Below are 18,919 nucleotides of genomic sequence, written 5' to 3' on the forward strand. Positions count from 1 at the left end.
AAAAAAAAAAGTACTATAGACATGATATACATCATTTTAAAGCTAATTTCAAGCAGAATATTTTGGTTGAATATCTCAAAAATGACGATTGGCGACTTCAGGGTCAGTTGTGCAGGATGGTCACATATTTTCTTTACTATAATATCAGTACTATGTTTTTCTGAATCTGAATGAATTGTTCAATGCCATTTCTGTATGAATACAACTACTTTGGTTGAAAACACCACAATGTATAAGGTATATGATCAGATCATCAGCAGAGCTATCTACTGAAGATAGCTCAAAATGGTTAATTATTTATGATCAGATCATCAGAAGAAAAATGGTTAATTATTTATGATCAGATCACCAGAAGAGCAATCGACTGAAGATAGCAAAAAATGGTTAATTGTTCATAATCAGATATATAAGGAGAGCTATCTACTGAAGATAGCTCAATGGTTTTAAAATTGTTCATCATCAGAAGAGCTATCCACTAAAGATAGTTCAAAAATGGATAATTGTTCATGATCAGATCACCAAAAGACAATCTACTAAAGATAACAAAAAATGGTTAATTGTTCATAATCAGATATAATGAGCTATCTACTGAAGATAGCTCAAAAGCGGTTAATTGGATCATCAGAAGAGTTATCTACCGAAGATGGCTCAAAATGGTTAATTGTTCATCATCAGAAGAGCTATCCACTAAAGATAGTTCAAAAATGGATAATTGTTCCTGATCAGATTAACCTGATCGGTTAATTGGATCATCAGAAGAGTTATCTACCGAAGATAGCAAAAAATGGTTAATTGTTCATGATCAGATCATCAAAGAGCTATCTACTGAAGATAGCTCAAAAATGGTTAATTGTTATTAATTTACTATACTCCAGTAGATTATCTAAAACTCTTTCCATAATCAAAATCCTTTCTGCTAAAACCTAAAAATGTTTTCTCCGCCACACTGGGCACTATACCAATTTGAAATGGTGCCTCATGACTGAGTTAAGGGTAGACAAGGTATTGTTGGTCGAAGCAACCTAAAAATCTATTTTCATTATCTAGATCAATATATTATTGAAAAATAACACCTTGATGTTTTGCAAAAGTTCATTCTACAAATCGTAAACTTTGCAAATTTGCTTAATTTATTGTTGTTAATGAGTTATGTACGTTTTACAAAAGTGTTGTTGTTTCAGCCCTCTTTACAACGTAACTCAAGAACCGCAGCACCTATAAAAGTATATCTGTGATATTTTAATGCTTCTACACACTCGCTATGAATTGAGCAATGCAGTTTTTGCCAAAGCTCACTACCATTCGTAAGATGCTGTGAACTACCAAATCACAACAGTTTAAAATAATTAATAACCTTAAACTAGCAGAATTGTTGCCATGTCTCCCCAATAAATGATGTATGAGGGAATGGACATGCCTGCATTTTTGGATGCATAGTGGCTGATTTAGATAATTTTGTATGTATGCATGCATCTTACTACAAATGATTGGAGACTGTAATATTCAAGATAAACCGCTGCTTTACATCAAATAGTTGGTTTAATTTCGTAATATGCTGCAAGCAGATACCATATTCTACCTTAACTTACACAAAAAGTATTTCAAAAGTTAGTAAAGAAATAATTTTCCTTGAATATTGTCACTTTGTATGCACTCGAGTTAAGCCTCCAAGTAAAAGTGTGGGTATGAATAACAAATCATGTTTTTATTTGTTAAAATATATATGTTCACATCGCTCTATATAATTTGTATGCTCGTTTGTTAGCCGCGTAGTAAACACCTCTATGCATCAGTGACCATGTGCTTGTTGAGTTCAAAGCCTTAGGGTTATTGGCTAGATCATGTAAGTCATGCCTCATTGGTCCGTCTGTCTGTATGCGTGCGTGCAAGTTCTTGTGTGTATATACCGTCACGTCTTTGGTCCATGGCTAGCAGTCTTCAAGGAAGACAACTCTTTTGATGCAGAAGTAAATAAAATGGAGTTGAATCACAGACAAATTAACTTACTCACTCACTTACATTTGTGTGTTTTCTCTCTCCTACAAGCTTGCCTTTCAATTCAATTCACTGTATATAAGGCAATATAGATTCATAGAGGGTTTCAAGTTGCCTACAGTTTGGAACTGGAGAATGGAAAGAAACGATGGAAACCTTTTCTCCCCAAATGCAGACATTCTGCTATTATAGCATTGTCAATTATTACATGTAGCCAATCAGCATGAAGTGTCAATTACTCTCACAAATTGGGGGAAATATCATAACATTTTTTTTCACCCACACAGTTGTAAAATGTTAATATATCATTTTCTGACAGTTTATAAATTCTACAGTTTGATGCAAAGCCCATTAAAATTTGATATCTGGTTACTGCCTTATGAGCAATTTATCAATGGCTGAAAATAACATAAAACAAAAAGAATATCAACACTGGTTTTGCCAATATCTCAAATACAATATTAGCGACATCCGACTCATTCCCTGATCATGTTACATATCTTTCCCCTGAGAGGACTGGTTTGATATAAATGTCATATCTCAATAACTGATAACTGCTCAATGAAAAAAAAAAGACTGTGATGCAATTAATGATAGAATTGGGAAAACAAAGATGGTTTATGATTTTGATTTAAACTTTTGATCCAAACACAAAGAATTAATTCCTACCTCGGAATTTTTAGATGGTACTCCATCTTTCCTCATGTTCATCAGCAAGTGAGTGACTGTATCAGGTCGTGATATATTTTACTGGAAAGATTGTTTATTTTGTTCCTCTCTAATTTTTCATTCATGCATTCCGTTCCTTTAAAAAAAGGTAATTTGTTGAGTGGATGCCTAATAGGTAGACTGAGAATTCAAGTTTGCTGCTCTTTTATAGATTCTAGAAGGTTCTTCACCTTTTGACCAAACAACCAAATTGATTACTAGTCTGAATGCCCTACCATGAATAAAAGAAATGGGCACTTTAGATAGAGTGTTGTATACTTGGTAACATAAAACCAAATTTTGCTTTGTTTTACCATTGATGAATTTGATATTTGTGATGTGATGTGATGTGATCTGACCATCCCATAGGCAGCACTTGTTAAATTGAGACTGGTCTATGCATACGAACATTGACATGAACAGTGGCACTGCAACCAAGTGTGCTATAATTGGGATGTTAGTATTAGGGTCATTCAATAAGTTCTGCCTCAACTCTTATAACTTTGGTTATGTAGAAGGTTCAGGCCTTATATTAAGTATGCCTGGACCAGGAGCTAAAATGAGCTCCCTGGTCCCAAAGATTGCACTTGGTCCTATAGTTTGTATTATAGAGTAAAATATTGGACACACCAGGAGCCAAAATTAGGCATCCATGGGGTAAAAAAGCTTGGGTGCCTGCTTAGTATAAGCCTTGAGAAGGTTCATCAAATTAGACTTAATTATACATTAGAATGTCACCTATACAATTATGATTAAAATGTATATTGACACCTTTTCCAAATTTCTGTGACTCAAAACCAAAATAAGATTTGATACAATTACGCCAAAATTAGTAAACAATTTGGAAAATTTACATGAAATGTGTGTGTATTAGATTAGTTTTATGCAATTATGATTATACTAATAAATTTTAACTGAAACATAATATACAGTCTGATGGTTGACTTGCAATTTTAACTATAATATTCTTGTTTCTTACAGATTTAATCACCTTTTATCCGGTTTTACTCCACGAGGTTATCATTGTGTGAATATAGTCCTTCATATGATCACATCGGACCTGTATACCTACATCTGCAAGTCTCTCATCTTCAAAGATGATGTATCTGGATACCTTGCTGGCCTGCTGTTTACTGTGCACCCAATACACACAGAAGCCGTAAGTTTTCTCCAAAACGAAAGCTTTTAATGCATGCCTGACCAATTACCTTTTTTTCATTTCTATTTGATTCAACTTCACAACAATTCGCCACTTGCACGGTTCCGCCATTATGCACTATGTGCGGTGAGAGCCTCGAACTGGCAGCATACATGAATGGGAATTGAACCAGTCATATAACATTCTGTGTAAGGTTACGTAATTCCTCCTTTCATGTATGCTGCCAGTTCGAGGCTCTCCCGCATATAGTGCATAATGGCGGAACCTGCAAGTGGCTAATGATTGAATGACTTCCTGACCAACCTACAAGAAGAGACGGAAAGTGTGTCTACTTTTTTCTAAAGAAATTGTTACGGATATTGTTTATCAAACTATGGTCTGTCAAAAGGTTGGTCTTAAACCTGTATATGGAAACTTTTGAGCCTCATAACTGCTAAATTGTTAATCTAAAGCATATAAAGGTATATTTAGAATGGCAAACGCTTGACAAATTCATCTGTGATGTCAAATTTAAGTAAAAGTGCTCAGTTTTGGAACCCCCCAATCATTTGCTTTGACCCAATTTATTTTGGACAACATAACCAAAAAATTCTTCAGCAATTTTTTTTTATTATTAATTTTCAAAAACTAGATATAAACATCTAGGAACTGATTTTTTATTTGTTTTTTGATTTTGACTAACTAATCAAAGTATAGATATTTGTCTAGTGTTTGAAAATTATCTTTAAAAAAATATACTGAAGAATCGTCTTGTTATGTTATCAAAAAACATTTGAGTGGAAAAATAATTTCTTTTGCATTTTCTCCAAAACTAAACATTTTTTCCAAAATGTAACATCACAGATGGATTTGTCAAGTGTTTGTCATATATATAAATATGTATACTTTAGACCAACAATAATGAGCAGTTATGAGACCCAAAAGTTAAGACCAACCTTAATGCTGTTAGCCTGCAGCATGTATCAACATGACTGTTAGCACATAGAGATAAAATCAAGTTGACTTTTACACAAAGCAACAGGCTTCAAACTAAGCTTTGTAAGTGAAATTAATATGTTTGAGTGATGATACATTTGACATATTTTGTCCTATTAATGCAAGAATGTTGTATCAAACATGGCTGCTGCATGTTGTATCATGATAATTGGGCTATTCCAGTTGAAATCCACACTACCCCTGTGGAAGATTTTGGAAATATCTTCCACAGGGGGAGTATGTTTTTCAAATGTAATTGGTCAGGGTTATTCATTTTGAAACCCATACTCCCTCTGTATTATGGCTTTACCTATATCTTCCACAACTGGAGTGAGTATCTCAAATAGAAGTCACCCAACTGTCTATTTTATTCAAAACCCACACTCCCTCTGTGGAAGACTTTAGCTAAATCTTACACAGGGGTAGTGTGGATTTCAACTGGAATAGCCCAATGTTGCCAAACTTGTTTTAAGGTGATTTACCATTAACATCTTTAGGATAAAGAATTACTGTTTAATACCAAATATTTTCAACTGCAACTTGGCTTTCTTATGCCACATTTTACAGTCTGTCATAAGGGGTAGCAGGGTGGGAGTATGTGAGTGGGGGAAATATTTTCTCTTTGGATACCAGTAGAAAGTATCAGCTCTTGGGGGCATCAGGGGAAGGAAACACTTGGTATGGAGGGGCATGCACCAAATACCCTATATTACTAGCATACTCAGGCTTTAGTAATTGAGGGACAGCAGGGAGAGTGTAGCATTTATGAGAGGAGCAAGATATCCTTGTTCAAATGCCAGTTCATTTGTTTGTGGGGGGCAACTGAAGGAAAAGGCTCTGATTAATATGGTTTGATTCCCTCTACTCTGCCTGTGCCAGTATGATGAAGAGAAAACAGTGGTGTAGATTTCTTCGTGACATTGGGGAGGGGGGGGGGAGGGGTTGGAAAAAAATTCTTGATGGTGAATCCAGCACCTTTTGGTGACATAATAAGTTGTTGGTACAAATATTGTGCTATTTTGAAGCAAAACTGTTGAAACATGGTGCAAAAGTGGAATAAATTAAAAAAAAAAAAAAAAAAAAAAAGCACTTTTGGGGCTAAAATGGCCAAATATGAGGTTTTATTTGGTCAGAAACCCACATATAGGCATCAACATTGCATGGGGGGATGATTGTATGGACCACCCCCCCCCTGCCAAAGTATTAGGGGATCTACGCCCTGGGATCTACGCCTATGAGAGAAAACAATAAAATCTTGTGAGTCAGTGGTTTCAAATTCCATCCAAAAATGGACATAACATGACTGGTGTCCCCAACTCTCCATAATCAGGCTCACTGTCCCCCATCCCTTACATGACTAGAATACTAACAGGCTTGCCAATTTAGCCCTGTGATATTAATACTAAATGCAGCCATTTCAGATACAACTTGATTACATTAAGAAGACATGGTAGAGCTAAAATGTGTATCCATGATAGGAGTACACGAATCCCTGTGTGCTGTCACTCAATCCCTGCTATATAATATATCACACACACATGTATGATATGTGATTAAGCTAAGTGACTCCTTCGTTAAAAGTATGCGTTCTGAGTTCAACTCATCGCTCAAACTCTTTTGTATTTTTATTTTACTCTCATCAGCATGAATATTGCCCACATTATAAAATCTGAATCAATTTAATGGGATTTACAGCACAAAGCAGCTTTTAAATGAGGGTGGTCCGATCAACAAGCTTACATCCGCACTTTTTCCGATCAAATTGTAGATATTTTCATCTTTGGAAAACTCATATTTTGTTCATTGTCCCCGCGGAAATATTAGGACTCAAAGATATTAATACTAAATGCAGCCATTTCAGATACAACTTGATTACATTAAGAAGACATGGTAGAGCTAAAATGTGTATCCATGATAGGAGTACACGAATCCCTGTGTGCTGTCACTCAATCCCTGCTATATAATATATCACACACACATGTATGATATGTGATTAAGCTAAGTGACTCCTTCGTTAAAAGTATGCGTTCTGAGTTCAACTCATCGCTCAAACTCTTTTGTATTTTTATTTTACTCTCATCAGCATGAATATTGCCCACATTATAAAATCTGAATCAATTTAATGGGATTTACAGCACAAAGCAGCTTTTAAATGAGGGTGGTCCGATCAACAAGCTTACATCCGCACTTTTTCCGATCAAATTGTAGATATTTTCATCTTTGGAAAACTCATATTTTGTTCATTGTCCCCGCGGAAATATTAGGGCTCAAAGATGTTTTGTTTGGGTTTTGTAAGCCAAAATGGGCTATTCCAGTTGAAATCCACACTACCCCTGTGGAAGATTTTGGAAATATGTTCCATAGGGGGAGTATGTTTTTCAAATGTAATTGGTCAGAGTTAATCATTTTAAAACCCATACTCCTCTAAAAATCTTAGAGGGCACGGTGGCTCAGTGGTTACGGCCTTGGACTCATAATCTGAGAGCTTGCTCGACGTGCGTGGGTTCGATTTCCCGTCCCACCACCGTGTTGCGCCCTTGGGCAAGGCGCTCTGCCTCACCTCACCCATAGCCTCACCCCACCCAGGTGCAGTGGGAAGCTGTTAGGGGTAGTCACAGTCGTTGTACTGATGGACCCTGCGCCACTTGTAGGCTGCAAACGTGGTTCCGACATATTCTAATGACGGCAGAATAAATGTAAAGCGCTTAGAGGCTGTTTACGGCATAAAGCGCTATATAAATGTCTACATTTATTTATTTATTATTTATTATGGCTTTACCTTTATCGTCCACAACTGGAGTGAGTATTTCAAATGGAAGATACCTAATCGTCTATTCTATTCGAAACTCTTACTCCCTCTGTGGAAGACATTAGCTAAATCTTTCACAGGGGTAGTGTGGATTTTAAATGGAACAGCCCAATATGTCAAAAGTGGGTTAACCTACTTATTTATTCACACAATATTCTATATGGGACCTGCTTACATACCAAAAGGGATTGAAATACTGGCATAACAGTGGTGGCACCAGGAATTTTTCGTGGGGGGGGGGGAAGTGAATTTCAGGGGGGAAAAATCAACCAATTTTGTGTGAAATTGCTGCAAAAAGTGGTAATTTTCATGATTTTAAGTTTTTACTTTACTCATATTTTTGTTTTGCATTGATGATTATCTCTGAACTTACATAGTGATGATTTAACATTACATAATTATTAAATGTTGCATTCCCTAATTTTGAGCAGACCTGTGGCTTTTAGAATCCATACTTTAATTAGTACTATATACAAACTGTATAACACTTTTCTTATGCCAAGGCTAGTAAGAATAACTTGCAGGCTTTTGAAAGAAATAGCTTCAACACCCACACCCCACATTCACATACACAAATACTTGAACTTAGATATTAATTTAATTCATATCTTGTTTTGAAAGTGCCTGTCAACATTGTACATACATGTATACCATATGCCAAAATAATTTCTCCCAAATAAAAGCACATTTTGCTATATTTTAATTGCTTATAATAAAATGCTATAGACATTGTGTGCTGTGGAGTATTAGTTGCAATGCAGTGTAATAATCATCCTTGAAGAATATGATGAATCATTCATTTCAATAAGAAATGGAATACAACATTGACTGGTAGATTCATCAAAAAATAAACATTTTCAAATAGATGATACCATTGGGCTATTCCATTTAAAATCCACACTACCCCTGTGGAAGATTTTGGAAATATCTTCCACAGGGGGAGCATGTTTGTCATATATAATTAGTCAGAGTTATTCATTTCAAAAGCCATACTCCCATTGTAATATGGTCATATCTATATGTTCCACAAGTGGAGTGAGTATTTTGAATGGAAGTTACCCAATTGTCTATTCAATTTGAAACTCATACTCCCCCTGTGGAAGACTTTAGCTAAATCTCCACAGGGGTAGTGTGGATTTTAAATGGAATAGCCCATTACACATCATCCTGTAATGCATAGTCTCATTCCGCATGGAGAATATTGATTTCTCATCAAATAGGATCAAAATTGGGAACGTGCATGAGAGATGAACAATACTGACACTTTGTAGAAATTATTCTCACTTTTATTTCTCTTGAGCTTTGTTTTCATCAAATGATAAAAATCTTTCAATTTCCTGCATAAATTCTAATTTAAATCAAGATATGATGGCAACACACAACAGGAAATTTAACTGCTTAAAGAAGCAATTTGTATTTTGCATAAGTGTTGATTTTTGAAAAATCAATATTTGCTCGTATGCTATAGAAATGTCATTTTTGTGCTTAAGCGGTGTGCTCATTTATGAGGTGATGCTCCCTGTTGAGTGTACATTAATAACATAAAAAGAAAAAAGGAAACATGGTATTTATAATGCTTTTCTGTTATAAGTGGACTCAACATAGTTTTCTCTTTAAGTTTAAGATGTTGAGTTGTTTAAGTCATTGTTTTAACATTTGGATCCAGTGGCGTAGCGTGGAGCACCGATCGGGTCTGATTGGGAGGCACAAGCCATTTTTCAGCAATTTTTCTATGGGATTTTCTAAATTTTTCAATTGATTGGGGGCATGTGCCCCCCGTGCCCCTACGACAATATGCCACTGTTTTGATTTATATTTCTAGAGTCACCATCAACTTACATGCATCTTTAAGTCAGTTTCTTCAATCCTTAGAATTCTAATTACATATTGTGCACTTTGTAATTAAATTTCCTATTCTGAATCTACGGAAGATTATGTGACAAAATCCAATGAGCGAGTCTGCATGACCTTGAATTATATTGAAAAATAATACTGGGTGAAGATCTGGTGCGAAGTATCACCCTGGTTACCCCCCTCCTTATCACACACATGCACACACAAGAAATAAAAAAAAACCAATGATATAGCAGATGAAAATATTGAAGTAATTTTTTACATGCCAAACAAGTGGTGACCTTTTAGCAGAGAAAGAGAGAGGCCAGCAATATAAATCAAGGCAACTATTAAATCAATAAGCATCAATGTGCATAATCATTAACACATGGCTTTACTATTCGTTTGATTGGATTTCTTATTGGATTACTCTACAAACCTGATTATGTACAATGTACGTGTTCATCGTCAGACAACTCTCGGCCCAACATCATATAGTTAGGAATTCATTTTGGCATCCATGGTTTCGCTTGTCGGTTTTATATACCAAATATGTAGAATCCAACTCGCTCTTAATACCAGCAAAGATATACTTTACTTCCTTACTGCATTCAAATCACAGCCAAAACATATGGGTTTCAAGAGCATATTTTTATGCATGCATGTATGTTCATGGCTGCATCCAAGGAGTTTGGTGCTTGATTGCACTGGGTCTTCAGCAATGACAATATTTAGGAAATTCAGTTCTGAATAATATGCTCTAAAACCATGTTTATGCATTACAACATAGCAGAGACCATAATCATAACTTGAAGTTAGTCAAACTGCAAGTCTTTGCTGCCAAAATAATTTCACCTTGGAGAGAGGAGGGTTTTTTTTAGTGGAAAGGATGGTACTTGGATGTGACGGTGAGCATGGTGAAAAGGGTTACATTGCAGAAAGAGGGTGGGTTCTAAAACCGTGCCACTGATAAGACCAAAAACTTGAATGCGGGGCTGAACATTTTTAGGTCTTCAAGTACAACAGTGGGTGGCAAAATTAAACATACCTGGTTTACTAAAGGTTTATTTTAATGTATTCAAAGTATCTAGAAAATGTGCACATAAATAGTTATAAAACGTTTTGACCAAAACCAGTTTATAACACATTAATATTTAAAAAAAACATTTTTGTGTTTGCTGCATAGCAGTAATCTACTCTATATGCTACATGTGGAAAATATCACTAAACATCATGCTCCAATATGCTATCTACGGTACTGTTGTGAGCACTACAACAATGGTCCAATATAATATCTACTGTAGTGAACACTAAAATCATGGTCCAATACTATATGCTATCTACTGTAGATAGCAGTAAAATGTAATGGTCCAATACGCTATCTACTGTAGATAGCAGTCAAACATAATGGTCCAATATGCTATCTACTGTAGATAGCAGTCAAACATAATGGTCCAATATGCTATCTACTGTAGATAGCAAGCAAGCAAACATAATGGTCCAATATGCTGTCTACTAAGTACTATAGATATTAGTCAAACATAATGGTCCAATATGCTATATACTATAGATAGCAGTCAAACATAATTGTCCAATATGCTATCTACTATAGATAGCAGTCAAACATAATGGTCCAATATGCTATAGATAGCAGTCAAACATAATGGCCCAATATGCTATCTACTGTAGAAAGTAGTCAAAGTAGTCCAATATCCCAGCAAACACAAAAACGTTTTAAAAACGTTTTAAATAAGTTATATTTTAGCTTTTGGTTTAGGTAAAAACGTTTTAATAACATTAAAATGTCGGGTTATATAAAGGTCATGATAACGTTTTAAAACGTTTTGTATGAAAACACACTACAACAATATTTTTAAATGTTTTCAAAAATGTCATTGTAAACTATTTTTGCAAACATTTTTGCCAAATATTGTGTCAATACTTAAATAACATTATGTTAAAATATTTGAACCCAGCAAACACAGAAATGTTCTTAAAATGTTTTTTCAAAACCTTTTAATAACATTAAAAAGTCAGGTTATATAAAGGTCATGAAAACGTTTTTAAAACGTAATTAAAAATATTTTGGGCAAACATTTTTGTCAAAATATTTTTTCAACCCCAAAATAACATTCTGTTTTGAATGTTTTGTATCAAGTTTTCAAGAATGTTTTTGGAATGGTATTAAAACGTTTTTATACCCTTTATATAACCCGACATTTAAACGTTTTCTGTAAAACATTTTTGTTTGCTGAGCAGGAGATTATCAAAAATGTTTTTAAGGTTATGAAAACGTTTTATACTCTTAATATACCCTTTATATAACCCGACATTTAAACGTTTTCTGACAACCTTTTATTACCTTTTGCGAATGATGTCGAAAACGTTTTGTGTTTGCTGGGATGCTATCTACATAATAGTCCAACATGCTATCTACTGTAGAAAACAGAAAACCATAATGCTTCAATATGCTATCTACTGTAGATAGCAGTCAAACACATTATTGTTTTTCAGCACCTTTTGTCATTTTTTCATAATGATTTAAAATTGTGCATCTGGTTTTTTTTACAGGTTACAAACATTGTTGGAAGAGCGGATGTGTTGGCATGTTTGTTCTTCTTACTGGGTTTTCTACATTATGCATGGTATGTATCCTGCTTGAAAATGGTTCATAAATATCTGCGCTTTACTAGAACTTTTGGGTTCTCTTGAATGTAACTTAAGGTCTGTCCACATCATTATAAGCTATTATATAACATGTTGTGTTTTTATTACTTTTAGGTCTATATCAGAGAACAGAAAAGACAGCAGAGGTTTTGCTCGTACATCGTCCTTGGAGCAGCTTGCTATGGCATTGATGTCAGGGACAGCAGCTATGTTTTTCAAAGAACATGGGGCTACAATATTGGGAGTATTTCTAGTGTATGATATATTTATAGTGTCTAAAAAAGGATTAATAAGGTGAGTTTGGAAACTTTGTTTTTATAATTTAAATCTCTATCAACATCAAACAAAAACTGTTGTTTTATTAATATGCATATTTTTGGCTGATGATATAGTTTGACTGTCCATATCAAATATACATTGTGAGAGGCAATATTATCAGTATCACATTTCTGTGCCGGCTTGTAAGGGAAAGAGCCCGGTTTTAGTTGCATTGCATTTTTGCAAATATGACAAATCACAAGAATCGTCAGCAGTATCTGACTTAATTACTGGATGAACCTTATTTAAGTTTTTGATTGTGTATTGATGCAAATGATGATGATTTTTAGCATGTTATGTAACAATTTCAAATGACCAGCTTTGGTCAAAAGTTGGTACAATCGCCCCCCAGGAAAAAATTAAAATCCCCCCCCCCCAAAAAAAATCATGTGTATGGGCCTGATTTAATGATTGACTGAAGAAAGAACGAAGAAGGAAAGAAGCAGATGAAAAATGGTAAAACATACCTATACAATTATTTGAAGGCTAATTAATCCAGATTTTTTTTTTTTTTTTTCCTCCTGCTATATTTGGCTCAGGTTAAATGTTTTTTCAGTTAGAATATAAATTATTTCGGTAGGATCCGAAAAATAAATTATATCTTTAGGATCAAATAATGTCATTATCCTAGATTTTGTCATGTTAAATTAACTTCTGCTTTTTGTATGTTTAATTAAAACTATGTGTCTTAACTCAAGGTTATTTACTGCCGTTTGATCTATTTCTACAGGATATTTTTTAACAAGTATAAGAGTTCCAACTGTGGGCCATTTATAAAAAGATGTGCAATTGTCAGTGTTACAGTAAGTATTATGTAAATATAAGAATAAAGTGTAGCCAAAAGGCTTGCAAAAGAAACCTGTTCTTATTTGTAGAAACAAAAGATGTGAGCTTTTATCACTGAATCAATCTATATATGTCTACAATGATAAATATGGTATCGATATAATAATTCATCGACATGTTCCTTATATTTTATGACATATTATCTTAAGGACATTAATTTATATAACTCACATTCCCTTGTATACATTATTAAAGGTGGGTAACCTGATTGTCAGCCTCATCCCCAAGTTACCCCATCAAAATGCAGATTTTGGTATCAGAAGAAAGCTCATATTTTTCTCAGTAACATATATATTGAAATTAGGCATTCCAAATTGGTATATTTCCAAAGAAATCATCAAAAAACTGTTGAATTAGTCTCAACTGTGGTATACCACGGACAGTTTTTGACGATATCATAAGAAATACACTGAGTTGGAACTTCTAATTTCAATATGATAATGAAAAAAATAGGGTCTTTCATTTGAAACTAATATATTACATGATCATGATGATTATTAGTAATAAAAATACTGTATACTACCAATATCACGCTGTATAAATGTCAGTAATTCTATAAGGAATTAGTCACATTTATAAAAAACATTTACATGTTCTTTTTGCATGAGTGCTTGAAAGGGATGACATTTTATGTTGTATGTAAGAGTTAAAGCATTTGATTTTCCAAATATATCAGGTCACCTTCCTTTAAAGTAAACAAGTGTCTAATTTTGCTGAAAGACACATTAAAACATTTCACATTTGGAATGAAATATAGACACACTCCTAGTGAAAGATTTTTAAATTGCATTTAAAAAATCAAGCTGTACTCAGCCTATAACATATGGCACTTGTTTTGTAGCGCTTTATAGTTCATACTTCAAGCATAAGGGCAAAGCGGACATGGCAAAAGCTTTGGTCATTTTCTCCGTGTTGACAAGATAGATGAGTTGACACAGAGTATTTCATCCCTTTGCCGAGTTGATCCTCCCTAACACATGATATGTCAGTAAGTGTTAATCATGGTGATTACTCACACGGACACCGAATTGGTCAACCAATTAATGTTTGCAGCTAGCTATAAAGCAGGCTATAGATTCCTCCGTATAGAATTTGTAAAATGTTGACCAATCTCACTAGGTGTATGAGCCACTGAACCAATACTGAGCCTATTAGTACTCTATTGAAGGTACTTTAATGCTGCTTTTAAATACAAGAATGAAATCTTTATAATTTTAATATTTTGTTATACTTGAATATCATTTTCCTGTCGGCGTGTGTTGACATATGTTTGAAGGGGGTTAATATGAGCAACGCAAAAAGGGATCAGGACCGCAGCAAAGCTGCAAATTGAACAGGGCTGAGTAAAATTTTGTATGGCTTAAATAAAGTACTATATCGAATTATGAACTGTGATAAAGTGCGGCACGACAGAATCTTGATAAATTGGCCAAAGCATGCGTAAATTAGCGGTCCTGTTTGCATTTTACACTTGTCGTTTACAATTTTTGAAGATGTGCAAAGTGGGTAAATGATTAAAGTGTGTTGGGGTGTGTTTGCGTCTTTTGTCGGAGTGTACATGTGTTATTTTGGTGTGTACATACGGAGGTGCAGTGAGGGTGTGTTTATATGCGTATGCAACAATTTTAATCAAAATTTTCCGGGTATATACACTGCTCAAAAAAATTAAAGGACCAGAATCTTGCAATCCTGATTTGCATGTGTTCCTTTTCTGTTCTTGATGTTGACCCAAAGTACTTTTTTAAAAGTGTCATGAGATTTCAATACTCAATTAGTAGTCTAAAAGGTATGTTATGTTGCCTGAACATATATTGATTATAAGCTATTATATGAATACTACTCATCTGATTTACAATACTATGTTGTTGTTCTTTTAAAGTGTGGTCCTTTAATATTTCTGAGTAGTGTAGTTCAGTGTAGAAAATCATGTTGATAAGAAACAATATTAATAATAATTGGTGGAGGAGGCTAAAGCATGCAGCTGAATGAAGCAATGAAACATTATTCCTAATAAATGCATCCGCTAAGGGCGACAAACACTGACAATGCATAAGATCTTGTAATCTTGGTAATAGCCCAGGTCGGGTTCAGGCTTGTAGGAAAATAATCAGCTAAGTAATTACCAAACATACATAATGAACATGATGTCTACTTGAGCCTAAAACATGCTTAATTTAGAACCTGTTTGATACATTAACTCTCTTCACGCGGCTGGTGTCGACTGCAGACGATGTTTAAAAAACAAATTTAATTCAAAATATTTCCGAAATGTAAATTTTCATGACCATATTTGGAATCAGCATGAAAAATGCATTAAAATGAGTACAAACAAGCTTAGTATTGGTTCAGTAGTTTTTAAGATAACTCTTGATATTTTGAGAAAATATTTCAAAACTTTTTCTGTTGAAGCGCATGGCTAGCACGCAGAGCATTAACATGCATTTCAACAGCAGTTATAAACAAACATGGCTTTGTCTCGGTTTTGAATGTATGTTATATTAGGGTACATCTGTTACATGGTACATAGTTGATTACAATGATGCTAAGATGCCAAACATTGCGGTGTCAATAGGGTACGCTAAACAATATCAAATTTACAGAATGTCATTTGGTGCACAACAAAGGTATCAGATTTGATGCTTTTTGATTATTAAAATCTAGAGGGGACAACAAACTCAAATAGTATTATTTTGCCACAAGAGATTTAGGTATGTTATATCAAAAGCTATCAAATAGGCACATATTCAAAATTTAATTTCCATTATTTCTTCAAAATCCTATTTCAATAGGTAAAATGTTTTTTGAAAATGTCATGTCTTCCCCAAATGCCAGCTTTTTGTGCAATCAGTTTCAAAATTGCTTTAATAATATACTGTAAAGATTCGCCTAATGGCACACATGGGCTCCTTTGCCTTTTCACATATAAATAGAAAATCCCAGCAAGAATTAAGGATCGTTGCCCTTATTTACTGGTGAGATTTTTATGGGAGGGCAATAATTTTTTTAGTTTGCCTAAAATTCCAGTTATGTCAAGGGAGCCCATGGGCTATTAGGCAAATCTTTACAGTATTTCAAATTTAGAACTAAATTTCAAATATAAACTTTTTCAAGATTTCAATGTGTGACCTCATGTTGTTATTTTGTTTCAGGGCCTATTTCTATTAGTTGTAAGGTTACAGTTACTTCACGGCGAATTACCAAACTTTTCAGATCAAGACAACCCAGCTTCACATTCACCCTATCTACTCACAAGGTAATGGTTTGTATTTGATATGTCATGGGCAGTGGCAGCAGAAGGTGGAATAGCTGCCATGTGTAGATTAGTACAATTTGCCCACTTCTGGCACTGAGTATTTTTAGTCGCATTTTTATTTTGGGTGGGAGGAGGTACCAGGCCCATACGCAGGATTTTTTTGGAGAGGGGTGCTGATTTTGAAAAAGTGGACTTTTTTCAAGAATGGGGGCGATTTTGTGAAAAATGGACTTTCTTCCCAAAATTTTGACCTTTTGTTGACCAAAAAAGCATAAAAAACCTGCAGATTGTGATATTTTGGGACTTTTTGTATACTTTTGCAAATTGTGAGGGGGGGGGGGCACACCCCCAGCGTACAGGCCTGGGAGGGACATAATTGCAACAGAAATTTACTGTACACCAATGAAAAGTCTTTAAATAATATACTAACTACGTACATTGTCATTGCTGACTAACGTTTAACTTATTCCTGTAATGACATTTTCTTTCAGATTTTTGACTTATTGTTACTTAGTTGCCTTCAACATTTATCTTCTCATCTGTCCAATCACGTTGAGTTATGATTGGCAAGTAGGAAGCATACCATTGGTGGAATCATTATGGGATGTCCGTAACCTAGCAACAGCGCTTGTATTTGGAACATTGGGTGTTCTACTGTGGCATGCGTATAATGCCAAGGTAGGTTCTATATAAGTTCAAGTTGCATTATTAATCATATCATTTGAAATAACATTCTCTATTCATTGCTTTGAGTAATCCAGTTGAAATTTTAGCAGATATTCTTTGGTGAGATTTGCGAGAGATAGGTCAACGCTGGTTCAAATTGAAGCAGCAACATCTTAATAATGATGAACCTAGATCGAGATTGAGATTCAGATATTTGGCTATTGTATTTAACATTCACACTACCCCTGTGGAAGATTTGGAAATACCTTCCACAGAGGGAGTATGCATTTCAAATGGAATGAATGCATTAAACAGCTCTACTTGAAACTTGTTCTCCCTCTGTAGAAGATTCAATTTGAATCTTTTACAGATGGTGTATGAAATTCAAATGGAGCTGTGAATGTGCTAATTCCATTTTAAATTGATGCCCCCCCCCCCCATGGAAGATATTTCCAAATTTCCAAAATCTTCCACACAGGGAATGTGGGTTTTAAATAGAATAGCCCATTCTTTTGATTTGTGAGAGATAGGTCAATGCTGGTTCAGATAATGCAGCAACACCTTACTGATGAACTTAGATTGAGATTAAGATATATTGGGCTATTCCATTTAAAATTCACACTATCCCTGTGGAAGATTTTGGAAATACCTTCCACAGGGGGAGTATGCATTTCAAATGGAATAAATGTATTAAGCAGCTCTATTTGAAATTCATTCTCCCTCTGTGGAAGATTCAGGTTGAATCTGTCTCAGAGGGTGTATGAAATTCAAATGGAGCTGCAAATGTGCTAATTCCATTTTAAATTGATGCCCCCCCCCCTGTAGAAGATATTTCCAAATTTCCAAAATCTTTGTGGGTTTTAAATAGAATAGCCCATTCTTTGGGGAGTGATTTGTGAGAGATAGGTCAACGCTGGTTCAGATAATACAGCAACATCTTACTGATGAACTTAGATTGAGATTGAGATTCAGATATATTGGCCTATTCCATTTAAAATTCACACTACCCCTGTGGAAGATTATCGAAATATCTTCCACAAGGGGAGTATGCATTTCAAATGGAATGAACACATTAGGAGCTCCATTTGAAACTCATTCTCCCTCTTTAGAAGATTAAGGTTGAGTCTTTCTCAGAGGGTGTGTGAAATTCAAATGGAGCCGCCTAATGTGTTCATTTCATTTGAAATTCATACTCCCCCTGTAGAAGATATTTCCAAAATCTTCCACGGGGGAATGTGGATTTTAATTGTAATAGCCCATTCTTTGGAGAGATTTGGGAAAGATAGGTCAACGCTGGTTCAGATGGGCGCAGCAACACCTTAATAATGAACTTAGATCGAGATTGAGATATATTCAAGATGATTGCATTTCTTCATCTTTACATGCTAATTCCTAATTCAAGACAACGCAAGAACAAAATTAAACTTTTTGGTTAAAAAATGCATAGTTTTCTTTGAATAATTGATGTCACTCAGGTTCATCAGTATTAAAGGTCCGTAACCCGATCGACAGCATCATCCCCGATTTTTTTCATTGTTGATGAGGTTTTGGTATCACATAATAGATACTATTTTTCTCATTACTATCCTGAAATTTGACGCTCCAAGTCGATGTATTTCGGAGAAATCATGAAACACAGCGGTTTTTACAGGTATACCAGTTGTTCGCATTTTTACACGACGCGGGAGTT

At 34.7% G+C, this 18,919-nt stretch overlaps 1 protein-coding gene across 2 annotated transcripts in view; it reads left to right on the forward strand.

Annotated features, from left to right (window-relative positions):
- LOC140155308 (protein O-mannosyl-transferase TMTC1-like) overlaps positions 1–18,919 on the forward strand; it is an 89,230-nt gene that overhangs the window by 31,324 nt on the left and 38,987 nt on the right. For both annotated transcript variants that reach the window (XM_072178093.1, XM_072178094.1), the window contains exons 3-8: positions 3,685–3,862; positions 12,051–12,124; positions 12,261–12,440; positions 13,195–13,267; positions 16,460–16,563; positions 17,055–17,241. In XM_072178093.1, the coding sequence (XP_072034194.1) occupies positions 3,685–3,862; positions 12,051–12,124; positions 12,261–12,440; positions 13,195–13,267; positions 16,460–16,563; positions 17,055–17,241 (796 nt within the window). The remainder of the gene's footprint in view (positions 1–3,684; positions 3,863–12,050; positions 12,125–12,260; positions 12,441–13,194; positions 13,268–16,459; positions 16,564–17,054; positions 17,242–18,919) is intronic.

This window comes from Amphiura filiformis, chromosome 6, assembly GCF_039555335.1.
Source record: "Amphiura filiformis chromosome 6, Afil_fr2py, whole genome shotgun sequence".
In the NCBI taxonomy this organism is placed as follows: Eukaryota; Metazoa; Echinodermata; class Ophiuroidea; order Amphilepidida; family Amphiuridae; genus Amphiura; species Amphiura filiformis.